Source organism: Corythoichthys intestinalis, chromosome 14 (assembly GCF_030265065.1).
Source record: "Corythoichthys intestinalis isolate RoL2023-P3 chromosome 14, ASM3026506v1, whole genome shotgun sequence".
Lineage (NCBI taxonomy): Eukaryota > Metazoa > Chordata > Actinopteri > Syngnathiformes > Syngnathidae > Corythoichthys > Corythoichthys intestinalis.
Genome location: NC_080408.1, coordinates 18992801 through 19011395, shown reverse-complemented (window position 1 = coordinate 19011395; position 18595 = coordinate 18992801). Strand labels below are relative to the sequence as shown.

General features: G+C 38.0%; 1 protein-coding gene across 1 annotated transcript in view; it reads right to left on the bottom strand.

The window, feature by feature from the left end:
- Positions 1 to 18595, bottom strand: part of col6a2 (collagen, type VI, alpha 2) — a 35258-nt gene that overhangs the window by 12227 nt on the left and 4436 nt on the right. The window contains exons 2-23 of the mRNA XM_057858057.1: positions 14280 to 14365; positions 13994 to 14094; positions 12476 to 12619; positions 8285 to 8647; positions 8170 to 8190; positions 8040 to 8105; positions 7854 to 7952; positions 7734 to 7760; positions 4922 to 4948; positions 4791 to 4835; positions 4621 to 4674; positions 4488 to 4550; positions 4353 to 4415; positions 4189 to 4242; positions 1318 to 1353; positions 1150 to 1212; positions 785 to 847; positions 641 to 703; positions 492 to 554; positions 358 to 408; positions 192 to 290; positions 60 to 122 (exon numbers count right to left, since the gene is read on the bottom strand). Of these exons, the coding sequence (XP_057714040.1) occupies positions 60 to 122; positions 192 to 290; positions 358 to 408; positions 492 to 554; positions 641 to 703; positions 785 to 847; positions 1150 to 1212; positions 1318 to 1353; positions 4189 to 4242; positions 4353 to 4415; positions 4488 to 4550; positions 4621 to 4674; positions 4791 to 4835; positions 4922 to 4948; positions 7734 to 7760; positions 7854 to 7952; positions 8040 to 8105; positions 8170 to 8190; positions 8285 to 8647; positions 12476 to 12619; positions 13994 to 14094; positions 14280 to 14355 (1704 nt within the window). The 5' untranslated portion in view covers positions 14356 to 14365. The remainder of the gene's footprint in view (positions 1 to 59; positions 123 to 191; positions 291 to 357; positions 409 to 491; positions 555 to 640; positions 704 to 784; positions 848 to 1149; positions 1213 to 1317; positions 1354 to 4188; positions 4243 to 4352; positions 4416 to 4487; positions 4551 to 4620; positions 4675 to 4790; positions 4836 to 4921; positions 4949 to 7733; positions 7761 to 7853; positions 7953 to 8039; positions 8106 to 8169; positions 8191 to 8284; positions 8648 to 12475; positions 12620 to 13993; positions 14095 to 14279; positions 14366 to 18595) is intronic.

The window sequence follows — 18595 nt, the reverse complement described above, 5'->3', positions numbered from 1 at the left end:
CTGCTATCGTAATGAAATTGAGCCTGTTTACTACTTCGATGCAGTTTCTGTTTACTTACATCACGACCAAGGTCTCCTCTAGGTCCTCTAGGTCCAGGTTCACCCTGAGGTCCTGGTTCCCCCTTTTGAAAGAAAAAGTTACCACATCCACCTGCACGATACAAAAACTTCACAAAACAAAAGATACTTACAGGCTCTCCTGGGGTCCCTTTGTTTCCCGGATCACCCTTAGCACCACAATCTCCTCTACCACCACGAGGTCCACGATTTCCTTTCTCTCCTCTCTCACCCTAGAAAAGCAGCGAAATGTTGTTGTACAGCTACTTCAAGTGTGTAAATTTGCTAGTTTTTTTGTACCGAAGGTCCTCTTGGTCCAGGGTAACTAAAGCCAGGTCTTCCAGGGTCTCCCTAGATTGATGTCAAGAAATAATCAAAACACTTATCAAGTGATGTTATTCTAAAAAACGAGATGGAGATGAATGAACATTAACCTTTGGTCCAACTTGTCCTGGATCACCTCTTGGTCCAGCATCTCCAGGGTCACCTCTTGTACCCTATGATAAAAACAAACAAGTGAGTTACAGTACAGCCTTTTTTTTTTTTTTTTTTGGGCTATTCCCAAATACGTATTTTAACCAACATTTCGTCCGGACTCTCCTGGTGCGCCTGGTGGTCCTCTAGGGCCTGGAAGACCATTGTCCCCCTGTTTGGACGAAAGTTGATTTAAAATTGGTATATGCACTGGCTAGGATATTATTTTTTTAAGCATTAAAGGTCCTTTTACCTTTGCTCCTTTGTTTCCTGATTCACCTGGAAGGCCCCGCAAGCCCTCAGATCCCATTTCGCCCTGAAAATTGAGGAAAATATATGATTTGTGGAATAATTTATTAATACACGTTGCTTGGAAATTGGAATTCTAGAGTATAACACACATTCACTGTGAATCAGTAAGAAAACCAAAAAACCTAAATATGTATCCCTCCTTATTCCATAAGGAAAAAAAAAAAAAAACAAGCACACCAAAGCCACTACAGACAATGTGAGATCACGTTCTTCTCTTACTGGCCCGTAAAATGTAAACAGGAAGAAGATTCTTCAACAAGCAGGATATAACACTTAAAATTAGTTTTATTTCTCTAAAAGTCACACCTTGTCACCCCTGACGCCATCTGGTCCCTGTCCGCCCTTAGATCCATAATCTCCCCGCCGGCCCTAGAACATCAAAAAGGTGCAAAATCCCAATCAACTTAAAAATATAAATAAACAAATTAGAAAAAAGATAAAGAAAAACAACAACAGGTAATTGGTTGTACTTACAGGCTCTCCTCTTGCTCCAGGAAGCCCTGGGGTGCCCTAAAAAGAAAGCATTGATGAGTAAGCATGAAACATTCAGTTTTGTTGGAGTCAATGTTGCCATTGTTGCTATTCTCAGAAAAATGCACTGGGTGGGTTGATACAATTTGGGCTACCTTTGACAGAATTTTACAGTTTTAGAAGGAACCGTTTTGATTATATTCAACCTTGTGTCTACACCTTGAAGTTCAGCTACATTGCTTTCTTTCAACTGAGTCTTTATTGCTCTAATTACATCGAGGATTTTAGCACCTCACCGCACATGGAGCTATGAAAGGCATGTAATTTCTAATTTGTAGATACACGAACAAATTCAACAAAAAACGTCCAAAAATAATATAACGTAAAATGTATTAGATGCACTATAATTATCCAGGATATTAAAGGAATCTAAAAAAGTCTTACATCCAATCATCTGAATTTAATGCCTTAAAATGTCTAAAATTCTCATAAAATCCCATAAAAGATCTTAAATATGACCATGAAAGGTCTTAAAAATCTATTGACTTTACTTTTATTTAGAACATGCATAAACTTCAATCTCGCTTTTCAATGTTTCCATTTTTGGTGACGTTATAATGTAAATACAGAGCGGAAAAAGCTGTTCTGTCCGGTCAAAATTTATCCAACGCCACCAACTATTGATGGGCTGTGCACGCGCAGTTGTATGTTGACACCTTAGTTAGTATAAGGCTGAAAAAACTTTAAACAGAACTGAATAACAGTACAGTGATCCCTCGCTACTTCATGCTTAAAACTTCTTACCCTCAGTCCATTGCAGATTTTTTTCAATTAAACATGTACAAATCATTTTCTTTTATTATTTATATATCATTTATAACATAAATGTTACATTTGTAGTGCCTAAAAACATTTATTAAAATAAACATATACATATACGTTTTTTTTTTTGTGTTCATTAAAAAAAAATAAAAAATAATATATTTTAAATGTAAATAAGCTCTGCCTCTACTTCACAGATTTTCGATCTGGGTAAGCAGCCAATGGCCATTGGCTGTAGTTTACAAGTCTTGATTCACAACAGACACATTCCTGGTGTTTTCAGTTAGGTTAAGAGTTTTGTATTGCAATGTGAAAGAGCTGTCAATAAATTCACATACTTTGCAAGAAATTCAGGGCCTCCGATTTACATCTCAATAGAAATAATTTTGTCTGAATGCGCTTCGTAATCGACTCTGGAAAATATATTGTCAAAGTTGTTCTTAGTGATTTCTATTGACAAAAATGTATTTTGGATGTTTAATGAAGTATAGCTATATGGTCAATTATAAATTATTGTATTTATTGAATTGAAAATACCGTAATTTCTGGACTATAAAGCGCACCTGATTATAAGCCACAATTGCGGAATTACACAAAATTTTAGAAATAAACCCACAAAGTGCCGTACATGACTATAAGCTGCAGGTGTCCATATCTTAACATTGGATATGTACGTAGATGTTAGACTAAAATATTGAATTGATCAAAAATATATTCATTAACCAGATAAACACCCATCCACATCTCGTACATGTGTTGTCTGAATCCTTAAAAACAAATGAATTTTAAAAAACAGGTCACTACCAGATATCAGACCGACGTTGAAAAGATGTTGGATCAACATTCTGCTGTCACACTTTATATTGTTGAATCAACGTCACTTTTGCACCCTCAATTAATGTTGTTTCAACGTTGAAATCCTTACAAAACTTAAACGTCATTTCGATTATTAATAATATTGGAACAACGCTGAACCGATGTTATGTTTTCGACCAAAACGCTCGCTTATCCATAATTCAATGACTTTTCAATCATATTTCCCGGTCAATCATAAATCAACTATTGGTCAACGCTAGTTCATCAACTATAAAACAATTTTAACCTAACCATCACCTTACATACCATAGAACGACGTTTTAACGTCACTTGACGTCAAAAATTTCGATGTCAACCATACTGATGATTTTGATGGAAACTCAACGTTTATTAAATGTCGGTCTGCTATCTGGGTATATTTGCAAAGATATTTATCTTGCCTTCAAAACTTTAAGTGGATGAAATCCTCTTAAAAACCGTGAACAGCTAGCGCTAACCCTTATATAGCACCTTTGTTGTAGCATACTGTGGCAATAAAGTCTGCAAGTTGAAAACAGCTAATCAACGCTTGCATCGCGTTCTCTTGTCGTAACAAACAGTGGATGCCCATCCATTTAAAATTGTTCTTTTGTAGCAACATATAAAATCAGATGGAGCCATATAGAATGGAATAGAATACGTACATCTATAAAATCCTGAGTTTTTAGGTAAGTCTAACGAGCTTCTGGCAAGCTTTATCGGTGCTAATATAGTGGCTGAGAGCTATATCATGTGAAAATTTGGAAAGCCATTCTTTTAAAATATGTCTAATTATCCAATGTTATTATTTTTAACAAGATAATATGAAGCTCGCTTGTCAAAAAAAAAAAAAAAAAAATCCATAAATAAGCCGCTTCCTTATAAAAGCCGCAGGGTAGGAACGGCTAGAAAAATGTAGCGGCTTATAGTCTGAAAAATACGGTACTACAATAGTTGGAGAATTACTTCCATGATGCTGATTGGCGAAACAGCAATGATTCCACTACAATGTGCTCCCCCACTGTTAACTTATATGTTTCTGGTTATAATACGAAATATACATAGAGATGTAAAAGCGAAAACATCTTATCTTGAATTGGAGGGTATAATTTGGGCTATTTGTTTTTGCTGAAATTGGTGAATTTTTCAGAATGATTGGGCTGCAGATTGTCCTTCCCTTCTGTCCACCCTGATTGCGATAATATTCGGCAATCTTACCGCAGATCCTTTCTCTCCAGGCAAGCCAGGTGATCCAGGACTTCCCCTTTCCCCCTGTGAACAACACGGCATACTGGGTTTTACTTATTCTTTAAAGATATCTCCATTACTCAATGTAATTTAAAGAGTTAGTCATTGATGTGGGTCTGTATCATCTTCATTACCTTTGGTCCAGCTTCACCAGAATTGCCAGGAGGACCAGATCTTCCAGAACGTCCAGGATCTCCCTACAGCCAACGAACGCCAAGTGTTATTGACTACACATTCATACGTACAACGTTTGAGATTAGTTTGTATACCTTATCTCCAGCAGTTCCAGGAAGACCACGTTCACCGACATCTCCCGGATGACCATCAGAACCCTGAACCCAAACATTTTTTAGGGAACTAAAAATCCTCCTGTTCAACAATTCATAGATAATTCTGTCATACCCTGTCTCCTGGATCGCCTTTGCAGCCTGGAGCACCGATCCGTCCAATTTTACCCTTTAAGGAAAGGTAACAGGATATCAAATACGGCAACTTCTTTTACTAGGGCTTTTGCGAACATTAATCGTGTTTAGTGCTGAAAATCAGATCGTATCTAAGATAAAACCTCTCACCTTCTGTCCATCTGTCCCATTCCGTCCTTCAATGCCAGCTACACCCTGATGATAATGACAAGATGCAATTAAAATAATCACAATTTAAGAATTAATCTTGATAATAATCTTAGAAAAAAAGAAAGGCTTACCTTTTTTCCTTGAGTTCCCAGCTCTCCCTGTAAAAAAACAAATCACGGTCACCCATAGCAAAGCAAAATTGAAGATGAGATCTTTTTCATGTCTCATTTAAATCTCTGAGAAATGAATCAGCAATAATCGAGACCAGAGTGGTTTTCTCAGTTTTCTCAAATTTGTCTCATGAGAAGTAAGTCTCATAGTGAGCATTACATGAGAAGCTCTTGAGAATAGTTCAACAGGCACGATTTTTCAATAAAGTCTCACAGTTGTCTCCTTTCAAGATCTCACCAAGAGATACATATGAGTACTTGTGTCGATCTCAAATGCGTCTCAATTTTATCTCCTTACTTGGAGTCACGATCTCAGTAATGTCTCAGTAAACGATATGGATGAGCAAAGTATTTTATTTCGTCAACTTGTCTCAAAGCTGCCTCATTTACTGATCTCGCGGAGCAACCTTACATTGTGCCAGTCACAAATTTTTCTCAATTTGATCTCCTTCCAGTCTGCAATTGCTCATTTTGGGTTTTTTCAAGATTCTTTCATTGTAAAAAAGAGTTGTGTCTGCTCTGACATGTCCAATCACATCTTAATTCATCTAATGCCAAAATACGAGAAAATATTATAATTGGTTAAATAATTAAATAACATCTGGTTCATTTGGGTTATCTTGTTCAATGTAAAAATTAGAGATGTGACCGAAAATCTGGCGCCGAAAACTTTCAGCTGCTACAAATGCATTATCGGTTTTTGGTTTCGAAGACCGAAAGTTTACCACAAAATAGTGAGAAGAACCTTAGTCCTCTTGTTTGATGACGTAATCAAAACAGGCAAAACTACTGGCTTACAGGAAACATGTCTGCGATTTGGAAGTTTTTTTTTTTAAATATCAAAGAAATATATAAATTATTAAATGTACCAAAATATAATCAGTTTTCTTCATCGTTGCTAAACGCTCTGTCTGAAGTTGCTTTCCATTGATGTGTCGCGTCACATCGAGCACAGAGCATCTGAGCCCGAGTGTGGCTCAGTGGTAGAGAAGTTGTTCCCCAACTCAGAGGGTGTGAGTTCAACTCTCTGTCCTGATGAAGTCATCTACAGCGGGGCAAATAAATATTTAGTCAACCACTAATTGTGCAAGTTCTCCCAATTGAAAATATTAGAGAGGCCTGTAATTGTCAACATGGGTGAACCTCAACCATGAGAGACAGAATGTGGGGGAAAAAAACTGAAAATCACATTGTTTGATTTTTAAATAATTTATTTTCAAATTATGGTCAAAAATAAGTATTTGGTCAATACCAAAAGTTAATCTCAATACTTTGTTATGTACCCTTTGTTGGCAATAACAGAGGCCAAACGTTTTCTGTAACTCTTCACAAGCTTTTCACACACTGTTGCTGGTATTTTGGCCCATTCCTCCGTGCAGATCTCCTCTAGAGCAGTGATGTTTTGGGGCTGTCGTTGGGTAACACGGACTGTCAACTCCCTCCGCAGATTTTCTATGGGGTTGAGACCTGGAGACTGGCTAAGCCACTCCAGGACCTTGAAATGCTTCTTACGAAGCCACTCCTTTGTTGCCCTTGCTGTGTGTTTGGGATCATTGTCATGCTGAAAGACCCAGCCACGTCTCATCTTCAATGCCCTTGCTGATGGAAGGAGATTTTCACTCAAAATCTCTCGATACATGGCCCCATTCATTCTTTCCTTTACACAGATCAGTCGTACTGGTCCCTTTGCAGAAAAACAGCCCCAAAGCATGATGTTTCCACCCCCATACTTCACAGTGGGTATGGTGCAATTCAGTATTCTTTTTCCTCCAAACAAGACAACCTGTGTTTCAACCAAAAAGTTCTATTTTGGTTTCATCTGACCATAACACATTCTCCCAGTCTTCTTCTGGATCATCCAAATGCTCTCTAGCGAACCGCAGACGGGCCTGGACGTGTACTTTCTTCAGCAGGAGGACACGTCTGGCATTTGAGTCCCTGGCGGCGCATTGTGTTACTGATAGTAGCCTCTGTTACTGTGGTCCCAGCTCTCTGTAGGTCATTCACTAGGTCCCCCCGTGTGGTTCTGGGATTTTTCCTCCCCATTCTTGTTATCATTTTGACGCCACGGGGTGAGGACAGAGTTGAAAGTCTGTGTTGCCCAACGACAGCCCCAAAACATCACTGCTCTAGAGGAGAGCTGCATGGAGGAATGGGCGAAACAGCAACAGTGTGTGAAAAGCTTGTGAAGAGTTACAGAAAACGTTTGGCTTCCGTTACTGCCAACAAAGGGTACATAACAAAGTATTGAGATGAACTTTTGGTATAAACCAAATACTTATTTTCCACCATGATTTGCAAATAAATTCTTTAAAAATCAAACAATGTGATTTTCTGTTTTTTTTCCCCCACATTCTGTCTCTCATGGTGGAGTTTACCCATTTTGACAATTACAGGCCTCTCTAATATTTTCAAGTGGGAGAACTTGCACAATTAGTGGTTGACCAAATACTTAAGGATATAGTGTCTAAGTGCTTTGAGTGCCTGAAAGGTGCTGTACAAGTGTAACTCCATTTTTAATTAAGAGAATTTCTCTTCTCAAATATTGCTCAAATCCGGCTTTCTCAAATAAATCTCCTTTGTCTCAATGATGTCTGCTCATTTTGACTCATCACAGCACAAACTCAGAAACAAATAAGCAGAGAATGAGATAAATTTGAGATCAAATTCGTCTCACGAGACGAGATTAAGCAACAGATGAGTAGCAATTTTTTGCTATGGGCAGTCATTGATTCATTGTTAATGATTTTGTAAGTGTACAGTTAATCCTCACCTTTTCGCCTTTAAGTCCTGGCTCTCCCTGGACACATGTAAAAACAAAAACAGAAAATTAGCAATCAAGAAAATTCACATTCGTATACTGCCAATGGCTTGTAAAAAATTGGTGACTTACTTTTGAACCAGGCTGACCTATGGGCCCTTCAATACCTGGGTCACCTGGACGACCTCTTTGTCCTTTAGGACCAGCATCACCATTATCTCCTTTAGCACCCTAAAGTCAAAACAGAGGTGCAGTTAGCAAGGGATGAATCTTTTTGAACAACAAACAATCAAAGAAGTCGGCATGTGTAAATCTCACTTTCTGTCCTCTGTGGCCTTTTGGACCGGGTGGTCCCACTGTCTCGAGGCACGTAACTTTGTAGCACTATTGGAAAGAAAAAAATAAGTGAAATCGCATTCTGGGAAATCTGAAATATTATTGTTCTTACCTCTACATATGATTGATGAATCTGTAATCAAAGACAAATAGAACATAGTGTAATTAGGAAGGTTGTTTCACTTGTTCTATGTGTACCTACATTTGTGGCTTTGTGTTCTACTCACCATAGTCTTAATGATGCGGTCAATGGTGTCCGTCTGGATGACAGCTCTTCCAGAGCTCAGATCAACAGCCAAAAACTCCCTCCTGTAGACGGTTGCCGGCGCATTGGCAATTTCCCTGAGTCCTGTTTCATCAACGTTCCTAGATGCCGCCACCACAAAAATACGGATGCCTTCGTCACGTGCCCTTTCGGCTGCCACTTTGATACCGCCGCAGGGGCTTCCAGTCACATGGCCGTCGGTGATAACCACGGCAAATCTTAGGGCGCTGGGGTATGAGGGTGAGCGCAGCATTTCCTGGGTCATGTTAGTGATGGCACAATCCGTGTAGGTGCCTTTACCAAGGTAAGTGATTCTCCTGACACCCTAGGAAACACCAAAATGCCTAATTAGCCTACAAGAGACGAATATTTTGTGTAAAAAAAATACACAAAAATCATTAAATTCCAACCTAAAAAATCGACAGAAACGAAACATCACCTGTCCAAAGAGCATGAATGCCCTCTAGTAGAGAAAACACTTCCTACTATGAGATTAAAATGGTCACCTCGCTGGTTATCTGTGGTCTGTCTGTGCCAAATATAAACTGGATGAGAGGTTGAAATCTGCAGGTTTAGAGTAATGTTGATGGCAGTGCTCTATATGTTTTTCTTTTTGACAACACTTTAAATACGCAACGGGATTGAACAGCCTGTCGTGATCATATGACTTCAGACTAAAAGCTTGTGTTGTCATTGATTGATATAATAGAGTCAGGTGATTATTTTTGCGACGTCTCATTGGTGAAACTGATCGAGGCACTGTGGGCATCTCTGGAAATGACTAAAGTAAAATCTAATATGTAGAATGAAGACAAAAAAATGTAACAACCCTAGTGTAGCTCAAAGTAGCAGAGTAAGAGTAGCGCTTCCTCTACACAAATCTACTCAAGTAAAAGTAAAAAGTTTTTCACGGTCAAACTACTCATAAAAGTAATTTTTTTTCCTAAAACGTTTCTCAAGTAAATGTAACGGAGTAAATATAACACATTACATTGGGGTAAATAATGTCATCATGTTGATTGCATTCATTCATTCAATTCCGTACTGATTTTCTTCATGAGGGTCGCGGGGGTGCTGGAACCTCACCCAACTAACTATGGGCCAGCCAATCGATATAGATTGCATTCAGCTGTGAAACTCATGAGCTACAGTATGGCTACAAGCTAGATTCGGGGTTTTAAAATATATAAATTTGTACTGGTTGGGCAGCTGGCTTTCTAAGGGCTAAAACCAGTGGCGGTTTTAGGGGTGGGGCCACAGGGGCACTGGCCCCATCTCTAATTTGAATGGCCCCTGAAGTGCCCCTATTCCCATTTTAGCAAGAAGCATGGCAATCGACCAATCCTTCTTTTCTGAAGCGAGAGAGAACGAGATAATGTTGTTTCTAGAGTAAGTTAAATATTAATTAATTTTGCGTTTAAAATGGCTTTTCAAAAAAGTAATTAAAATTGTTGTTCTGTGTATTGTATCTTTACATGCCCATAGTATCATTAAATACAAATCACTACAAACTGATGGTTCATCTTGACACTGTCAAGCAAAGATATTTTTACTGCCACATGCAGGATAATTTGTGTTTTGCTTTGTTGAGAAGCAGAACAAACACTGAGCAAAGATGGCAGCTATAGAATAAAGGCCTACCTTTACTGTCATTATACAGTTGTACGATTAAATTATAGAGCATCTCCCTTTACAGTGCAGGATGAAATAAGTTAAAATCTCAAAAGTGACTTGCAAGTACTAAAAGTATAAAATCTAAATAAATATAAATTAAAATGTACCCGCTATTCAGGATGCTCAAATTTTCCCCACCAACATTCAAGCAACCTTATTTGCATTATGTAATGAGTTCGGTTTAATAGGTACCGATAATTTAGATTGTCTTCACAGACTATATACTGTAAGGATAGAATTGACGCTACCATTATTAAGTGAATTATTTTCATTATGTTCAGACTTACATTTCCCCCTTTTCACTTGCTAAATGTGCTGGTCCATTTTTTCCCCTCAAACGTACGTTTGATTGGATGATGACTTGGACCCCCTACCCCCACCCCACACACATGCTCACAGCCCTGACAGAATAATGCCTCCTCCTCTGTCCCCTTCGAAGAGAAGGGATATTAGGCTTTTTTTTTTTTTTTTTTCTCGGCCAGCAACAACAGCAGCAGCCACTGTAAGTAATTTTAAAAAACGTCAATGTTGTGGAGGTGGGGACTACACCACTAATCTTTCTACTGAAGTCTGACTTGCATCAGAGTTAGCATAACATTAAGCTGTGTAAACTTACTAACCTGCAAAACTTGAGTTTTCAAAATGTTTCTTTAGTAGTTTTTAAAACGAAGGATTGAATCGAATGGTATATCACCTGAACAAATATACATGAAAGTTAGTGTAAGTCAATACAATTTTTTTTTTGCATCGATCATTTAGCCCAGACATGTCCAAAGTCCGGCCCGGGGGCCAAATGCGGCCCGTGGTCAGATTTTATCCGGCCCCCAGCCTCTGTCATAAAATCAATAACGTCTGGCCCGCACACAGACTTAATAAATTGGTCAGCAGTACTGCTACCAGCATATGAAGTAGCTTACACACTAAATGCTGCTCCTCATTTACCCACTAAAAGGCAGCAGCACTCTAAGCAACATTACCTTGTGTGACCCTTTACTCCCAATTTTCTAAAATGGCGACAATCAACAACAAAAAAAGAAACTTGACTGCGACGGCCGACACTTCAAGGATAGGTGGAAATTGGACTATTTCTACACTAACGGCCCGTTTACATGTTGACTCTCCGAGAATACGAAAAATTTCAAATTTGCATCTATATGGGCCCGCTCCATTCGAACAATGTCGAAATTCTGCATGAAAACGATGTAGTATTCATGCCAAGCCCTAGGGGGCAGTGCAGATTTACAAGGCGACAGTGAATGATGCACTTTGACCCCAACAAGCTCCTCAGCCCGGAAAAAAATATGCCCGCCCACTTGAAGCAATGGAAATTTTCTTTTGTTCAAAAAGGCACAAAATTTTGGAAAAAATCAACATATTTAATTTAAAAATATTATGAAAACAGTAAATTAAAGTAGATTTTCCGCCATATTTACTGTTTTTAATGTTTAGTAGCAACGTTGCGCACACCCAATTTGATGTGTACGAGTGCTGACATTATTGCACCGCAGGAGCTTTTGATATTCATGCGGAGCGAGCCCCTCTCAATCCCCCTCAATCTAATTCTTCCACTTTGGAAGCAGGATTCAGAATTTTTCGTCTTCTCCTTACGTCTTCGCCGACACCATATGCACGGGAGGTGATTCCGCTACTCAGTCATCGCGTCTTTGTGTCGCAGAGTCGCCCACGTAAACTGCCCCTAAAATACGCAACAACTGTGTCTGCCTAATTTGCAAAGAGACAGTCGCTGTTTTTAAAGAGTTCAATCTGAGGCGGTATTACCAAACAAGACACGCTGACAAGATTACAGGGAAGATACGTAGCGAGAAATTGAACCAACTTGAAGCTAGCTTAATTTTACAGCAGTAGTATTTCGCAAGAGCCCAAGAGTCGAAAGAGAAAACCACAAAGGCTAGTTGCGAGATTGTTGAAATTATTAATTAAAAAAAATAATAATAATAAAGCAAATGTAATACAATAAAATTTGCTTAAATATATTGTTCTACGTAAAGGACGTCAACCAAGGCCGGCCCCCCACCTTTTTACCACACCAAATCTGGCCCCCTTTGCAAAAAGTTTGGACACCCCTGATTTAGCTTATCAATTAATTAGGTACATATTCTTGAGAAATGTAGCCCTGGCCCCGTTTACCTAATCTGTTTGGGTTTTTTAATGTCCCCTTCCTAGCAAAAAGTGTACATGCAGGTTATGCTGTTATATCGTCCCTACCAATGTTGAGACCAAACCTACGCCCTTATTAAAACATGTTGATTTTCGAATAAGAGCAGTTGATCTATTCTAACAGTGCTTTGGCCAAAGTAAGTACATTTTGAGCTATTATCGTTTTACCTCATGAAATCCAAACAATGTACCGTTGTCACTATTAAGATATCCCCATCAAACCTTCAAAGCAAAAGCCATGAATGTTTATTATGATATGATGAATCACAGTAAAGTATATGAGTGTTTCTTTTTAACTTACAGCGATAAAATCATTCTTGGAGGCGAAAGGGCTGAAGATTTCCTGTCTCTGGGAGAAGTGCAGTCCACCAATTTTCCAGCTGATTCGCACCGCACCTTGAATTTCGGCTGCTTCTAAACGATCCGCAAATTGCTCAGTGAAAAGCTATAACAGAAAGATGCAACACAATATACATGTTTACAGAAATGCAATTTTGTATTAACTAAAAATGTAAAATTGGTATCACAATATATCCAACTAGACATCTGCATTTAACATGCGAACATTCCAATGAGCAGTCTAGAGAGGAAGTTGATCACTTCCAGCTTTAGCAATCATTTGAATAATTTATTATAGATGTTTGTGAAATTTACAATGTGAAAATAAAATTAGGGCTGTCAAACGATTAAAGTTTTTAATCAAGTTAATTACAGCTTAAAAATTAATTAATCATAATTAATCACAATTCAAACCATCTATAAAATATGCCATATTTTTCTGATAAGACACGAGACGGATATATACATTCAACAAATGGTACATAAGTACTGTATTTGTTTATTATAACAATAAATCAACAAGATGGCATTAACATTATTAACATTCTCTTAAAGCGATCCATGAATAGAAAGACTAGTAGTTCTTAAATGTTAGTACAAGTTATAGAAATTTTATATTAAAAACCCCTCTTAATGTTTTTGTTTTATTAAAATTTGTAAAAATTTCAATCAAAAAATAAACTAGTAGCTCGACATCGTTGATGTCAATAATTACACCATGCTCACTCATAGTATCAACCCATAAAATCAGTTGGACCCATGCGCCAGCAGAGGGAGCCAAACACCAAAAAACAAGTAACAACCGGACATTACACTGTACTGTCATTTTAGTCTGAGCGGGGCATGTGCGTTAATTGCGTCAAATATTTTAACGTGATTACTTAAAAAAATGAATTACCGACCGTTAACGCAATAATTTTGACAGCCCTAAATAAAATATAAACACAATGAATAGCCCAATGCAACATCATTATTATTTTGAAATAATACTTTATGTCCTTTTTGGGGTTTTAAGATAATCACGACTGAACAGCTTTTAAAATGTTTTTTTTTTTTTTTTATATTTGTCAAACGAAACCGTTGGAGTTCTTATTAATATTTAAAATGTCAATAAACCTTTGTCTGATTGGATCATTTATTTGAATAAGCAAATCAACTGTGCTTTGGTTGGTATTATGCTAAAATATATTGTATATTGAGATCGATAGTGCTTTATCTAACATCAAGATATCCGTGGGCTATTGCAAACGTGACCACAGGGATAAAATAACCGACTTGTCGTGGCCAAGTTTAACTTAAACCAGGTTACAAAGTCATGTTGATGTGTTATGATTAAAACGGTGGAGAAAAAAAGTATTTTGATGATATAAGATATTTTTTGAAAATAATTGGTGACGCAAAAACATGAGTGGTAGACATTAATGTGACAAAAGAGCGCTAGTCTCCACAATTTACAGTTAATTTGACGTTAAAAATGAACCTTAATACTCTCGACGAGTGATCCAGGGGGGCTCTCCTGCAGTGCTATGGTCTCAGATGTGTCAATGGTGAAGTACACATCAATCGGGCAGTCCTTCTTCTCTGGAATATAATCAAGGGTAAAGACGCACAGTAGTTACTAAAATGAAAAGATCAGTGCTGTGTTGCTATTTTGCGTAGGCAGAGAAACATTTCACTGTGTAAGTAATAAAGGATATTCAGTATTGTTCTATTTTTTCAGGGAAACAACATTCAACAGCTATGGGTTAATGTGAAAATCCACTTACCGTGACATTCGGGTAATTGGGCGTTACTCAGGGCTCCAAAGACAAGACACAATACAATGACCTTTAACCCCTCCATCTTCTACGTTCTGTCGCATTAGAGACAACAAAATGCAAAATGAGCCAACTATTCCTTTTATGTACGTAAACATGTATCTGTTCATTTCACAACGTCACACATCTGTGTTTTTTCCACTGGTTGTGTAAATGACAAATATAAATTGTATGAACTTGAAGGTCGAGGCACTTCTTCTGGGGAGTACCACGTGGTGCTTTGGGAGATGTGTCTTGGTCGAGCAGCTTTAATCTTTTTTTTTTTTTTTAAAGGAAACCTCAGACTTAAAGACTTGTTGGCTCTAATAAGCCACAATTGTTCTCTTTTACCAAAATATGTCATTAGAAACACATAAAATATTGCCATTTATTTAAAAATTTATAATATTTAGTACGTTTTGACCTACGGAGGGCGCCATGTTTTATGGACGCTCAGGGTGATGACGCACATTGTCACTGTCACTCGATGAATACTTCCGGGTTAGGGCCAGTGTTGTTAATAACGGCGTTAGAATATAACGGCGTTACTAACGGTGTTATTTTTTTCAGTAGTGAGTAATCTAATTAATTACTTTTCTCATTTTGGCAATGCCGTTACACTTACTGAGGCGGGAAAGGCGTGCGTTACTATGTTGGTTGAATGACGCGAGAAAAGTCTGAGAGAGATGGACTCACGGAGACGAGAGAGCAGAGCAGGAGCGGGGAGGAGGCAACGGAGTTGTGACGCCGTTGGAAACGCGATGCTAGGTGGCTCCAATAATACCTGACTGTAGCCAATAGCCTACAAACTACGCCCACATGATGCTACGGTAGATATCACATACTGTATTATAGAACTAGATGCAAATGACAGACATGGCGGCATTGGCAACATGTATAAAGAACTAGATGCGTTAGTAAACAGCCACCATCTTAAAACAGTGGACTTCTCAGGAAGGCTCTGTTGTAGAGAACCTTCCTAGCGAACTAGCTAGGTAACTTTTTGTCTAAAATGCTCCTAAATCGGCAAAATCTTGACTTAAATCTATCTTTAAATGATGAAACAGTTTTAAAACTTACACATGACTGTGGCACAATCACTCTCCTCCCCCACAGCAAACAACCCGATTGAACAGAAAGTTCCCACCTCCTATCCAAAAAAGGTTTGAGAGCGGTGTTCTCACACTTGGTGTTAATGTTCCTCTCATGTTCAAATTGAAAGGGTACAACATATGACAAGTTTATGTCAATAGAGTCATACTCTGGAAGCCCGGCAGCGTAACCATGTGACATCACCGCCCTGCGACGTCAACAACTATGGCGACCAACCAGTTAAACTAATTTGACAAATTGTATAAAAACGAAAACATCAACAGGGGTTTCATTATGAAAATATTTTAACTTATAATAATGTTTATCTTTTAAGAACTACAAGTCTTTCTATCCATGGATCCCTTTAATAAATGTATATACAGTGTCTTAGGTGATTATTGCTTTCATTTTGTTCCGGAATTGCGTGGCGTCATCACCTGCTCGTAAAGAGAATAAAAGTTGTAAAAGGAAAAAAATCGCCTTTGTTCCCTTCGTCATCCTCGAGTGAGCAAGTGAATTTAATCATCAATATTGAGAAAAATGAATCAATGTGAAAGTAACAGCTGAAGCAGGGATGTCAAATGTATGACCCGCGGGTCGGAAGCGACCCACTATGTTGTCCAATTTGGCCCGCTGGCTTGTTCAGCCTGACAGGCACGTAGTAGCTCATTCATAGTGTAAATACAAAATCACATGCTTTCATTTTGACATCGGCATCACGAAACTGTAAATTTGTGTGATCAAGTGTGCACACTTCTGTACTTGGCTCAGTTTCGTGTCCAGTTACATTCGTTCAGTCCTCCCCTCCAAGTGAAAATCGATTTACCCCAAAATGGACAAGGGAGAGACAAATTAATAGGAAGTGGAACAGAAATGCCCTAAAGTCAACAAGAAATAATCCAAAATGTACAGGAATTGACCTGTAAATTTCCCTAAAATCCAAGGAAGTAACCCAGAATTAACAGGAAGTATCTGGAATTGCTCTAAAATCAACAGTAAGTGACCAGTGAAGAGGATGTCTTAAAAATCAACAAAAAAATTATCCTAAAGGTTCAAGGAAGTGGCTTTGAGATACTGCAACACCAACAGGAAGTGACCCATAAGTACCCTAAAATTACAGGGAAATGACCCACAGTTAACTCTTTGGCTTCACTAGACGTCCAATTCACTTAAACTGGAGGGACTAGCTGTGAATGCTCATCTTTCAGAGCCATTGATGGCGCTAGACGTCCAATCCATTTTGACTGGGAGAGGCGAATGAATGTTCTTGGACATCCAATGCCATAAATGGCAGCCATAGAGTTGAGTTATTTGGCCAACAATAAACTGAAATCTAATTGCCATAAATGTGGCTTGTGAACCAGAATGAATTGACACCCCTGATCTAAAAGCACACGTGTCAAGCTCAATCCCCGGTAGCCAGATCTGGACCGCCACATCGTTTTGTGTGGGTTATGTTAGGTTAGCTACAGTAGGTTAGGTTAGTTGGCCAATGATTTTTAAGCTCAAAAACTTGGTAGAAATTTTGAAAGTGTATATCTGGGATGCATTTCAGAATCAGCATCAACATAGCTTTAATTTTCATCATACAAAAGTACAATGAGATGGGGGGGGGGGGGGGCTTTGTAACAACCTATGTGAGTTATGATTTATTTTGGTTGTGACATGTTTTGAAATCCTCGTTAGCACTTTTTCGTGACGCATGGCCAGACCCCCTCCCGTTTTCACACAGATACAATTGTTGCAACGGGATACGCTATTGGATATGCAATCAACTCAACGGTAAAAAAAAAAAAAGAAAAGAAAAAGATATGCACATGATGAAATGCATTCATGTATTGTACAGATAATTTTAATTTCTACTCAGCTCATTGCTGTAAATATCAAAAAATCTGAATGCCTTATTGTTTAGTACTGTGACCTATCTCACATTAAAACAGAATTACATCTTCTCCCCAAAAATTCTACTCAAGTCTCAAACCATTGTAATACATTATATAAGACGTGACGAACAACTGCAGCTAACACAAAGCGCTGTTCATACATACAACTCACACATACAGTATAATGTAATTTAAACACAAAACAAACAGACTAAATGTTTATTTCCCCCCAAAGCAGAGGTTGCGCTAGACTTTTTCGTTGTCTGTCATTTTGACTGACAGAGTCATAAAAATCCGGTCATAATCTATTTTTACCCGTCACTTAAATTTTTAAAATGACTATATCTTTATGTAGTCACTTTATGTATATACACAATAATACAATAATACTTTATAATATAAAGTAACTAACATTAGTGCAGTCATGGATTACAGTAAGCAGGGCAGTACTGTGTTTCCATATATATTTTTATTATATTATGTATATACAGGATATATATATATATATATATATATATATATATATATATATATATATATATATATATATATATTTTTTTTTTTTTTTTTTCCTTCCATGATCCTAATACATTTAATAATAATAAAATATTATATAATTCCATTATATATATCTATATATACATATATATATATATATATATATACATATTTAATTTATTATCATTATTAAATAAAAATGCACGTTGATGAGACGCACATAAAGGCAACTTCCAATTTTTAAAAAAAATCGTTAGAAAGTTGTATGGACTTACAATCCGCTAGCTTGTTGTTTCCTGTTGTCTTCCGAAATACACCTGGGTGACGGCGCGTCAAGTGTTCCTTCATAGCCGACGTGCTACCGTGGTATGCGAGCTCAGCTTAGCAAAAAGAGTACACACAGTGGTGGCACCCTCCATATTTTCCTTGAAATCATTTCAGGCTCTGGCTAGTCTGATCCGCTTTTTTGAACTTATGCCGCTTTCACCGTGTTACCAATTCTGCCCTTCTTGGTAATTGGCGGCGTTTTCAACTGCTCGCCACAGTGAGGAGTGAAACGGCGATTCTCTTGATTCGTTGTCATCCTTCACTGCATCAGTCCCTCTTTTTTCACCTCTTTTATCAACACCATCGTCGTTTTGGGGCTTTTTGAAGAAACTTCAGACACTCAGTTGCCTTGACATTTTTCCGAGTAAGGCTAACGACGTCATGCATCAAGAGAGACAATAGCTAATTAATATGCTCACTCGCCACCCTGTGGTCTGGGGTTTTAATTGCAACCTGTCAAAATGACAGATGGACTTCAGTTTTTTC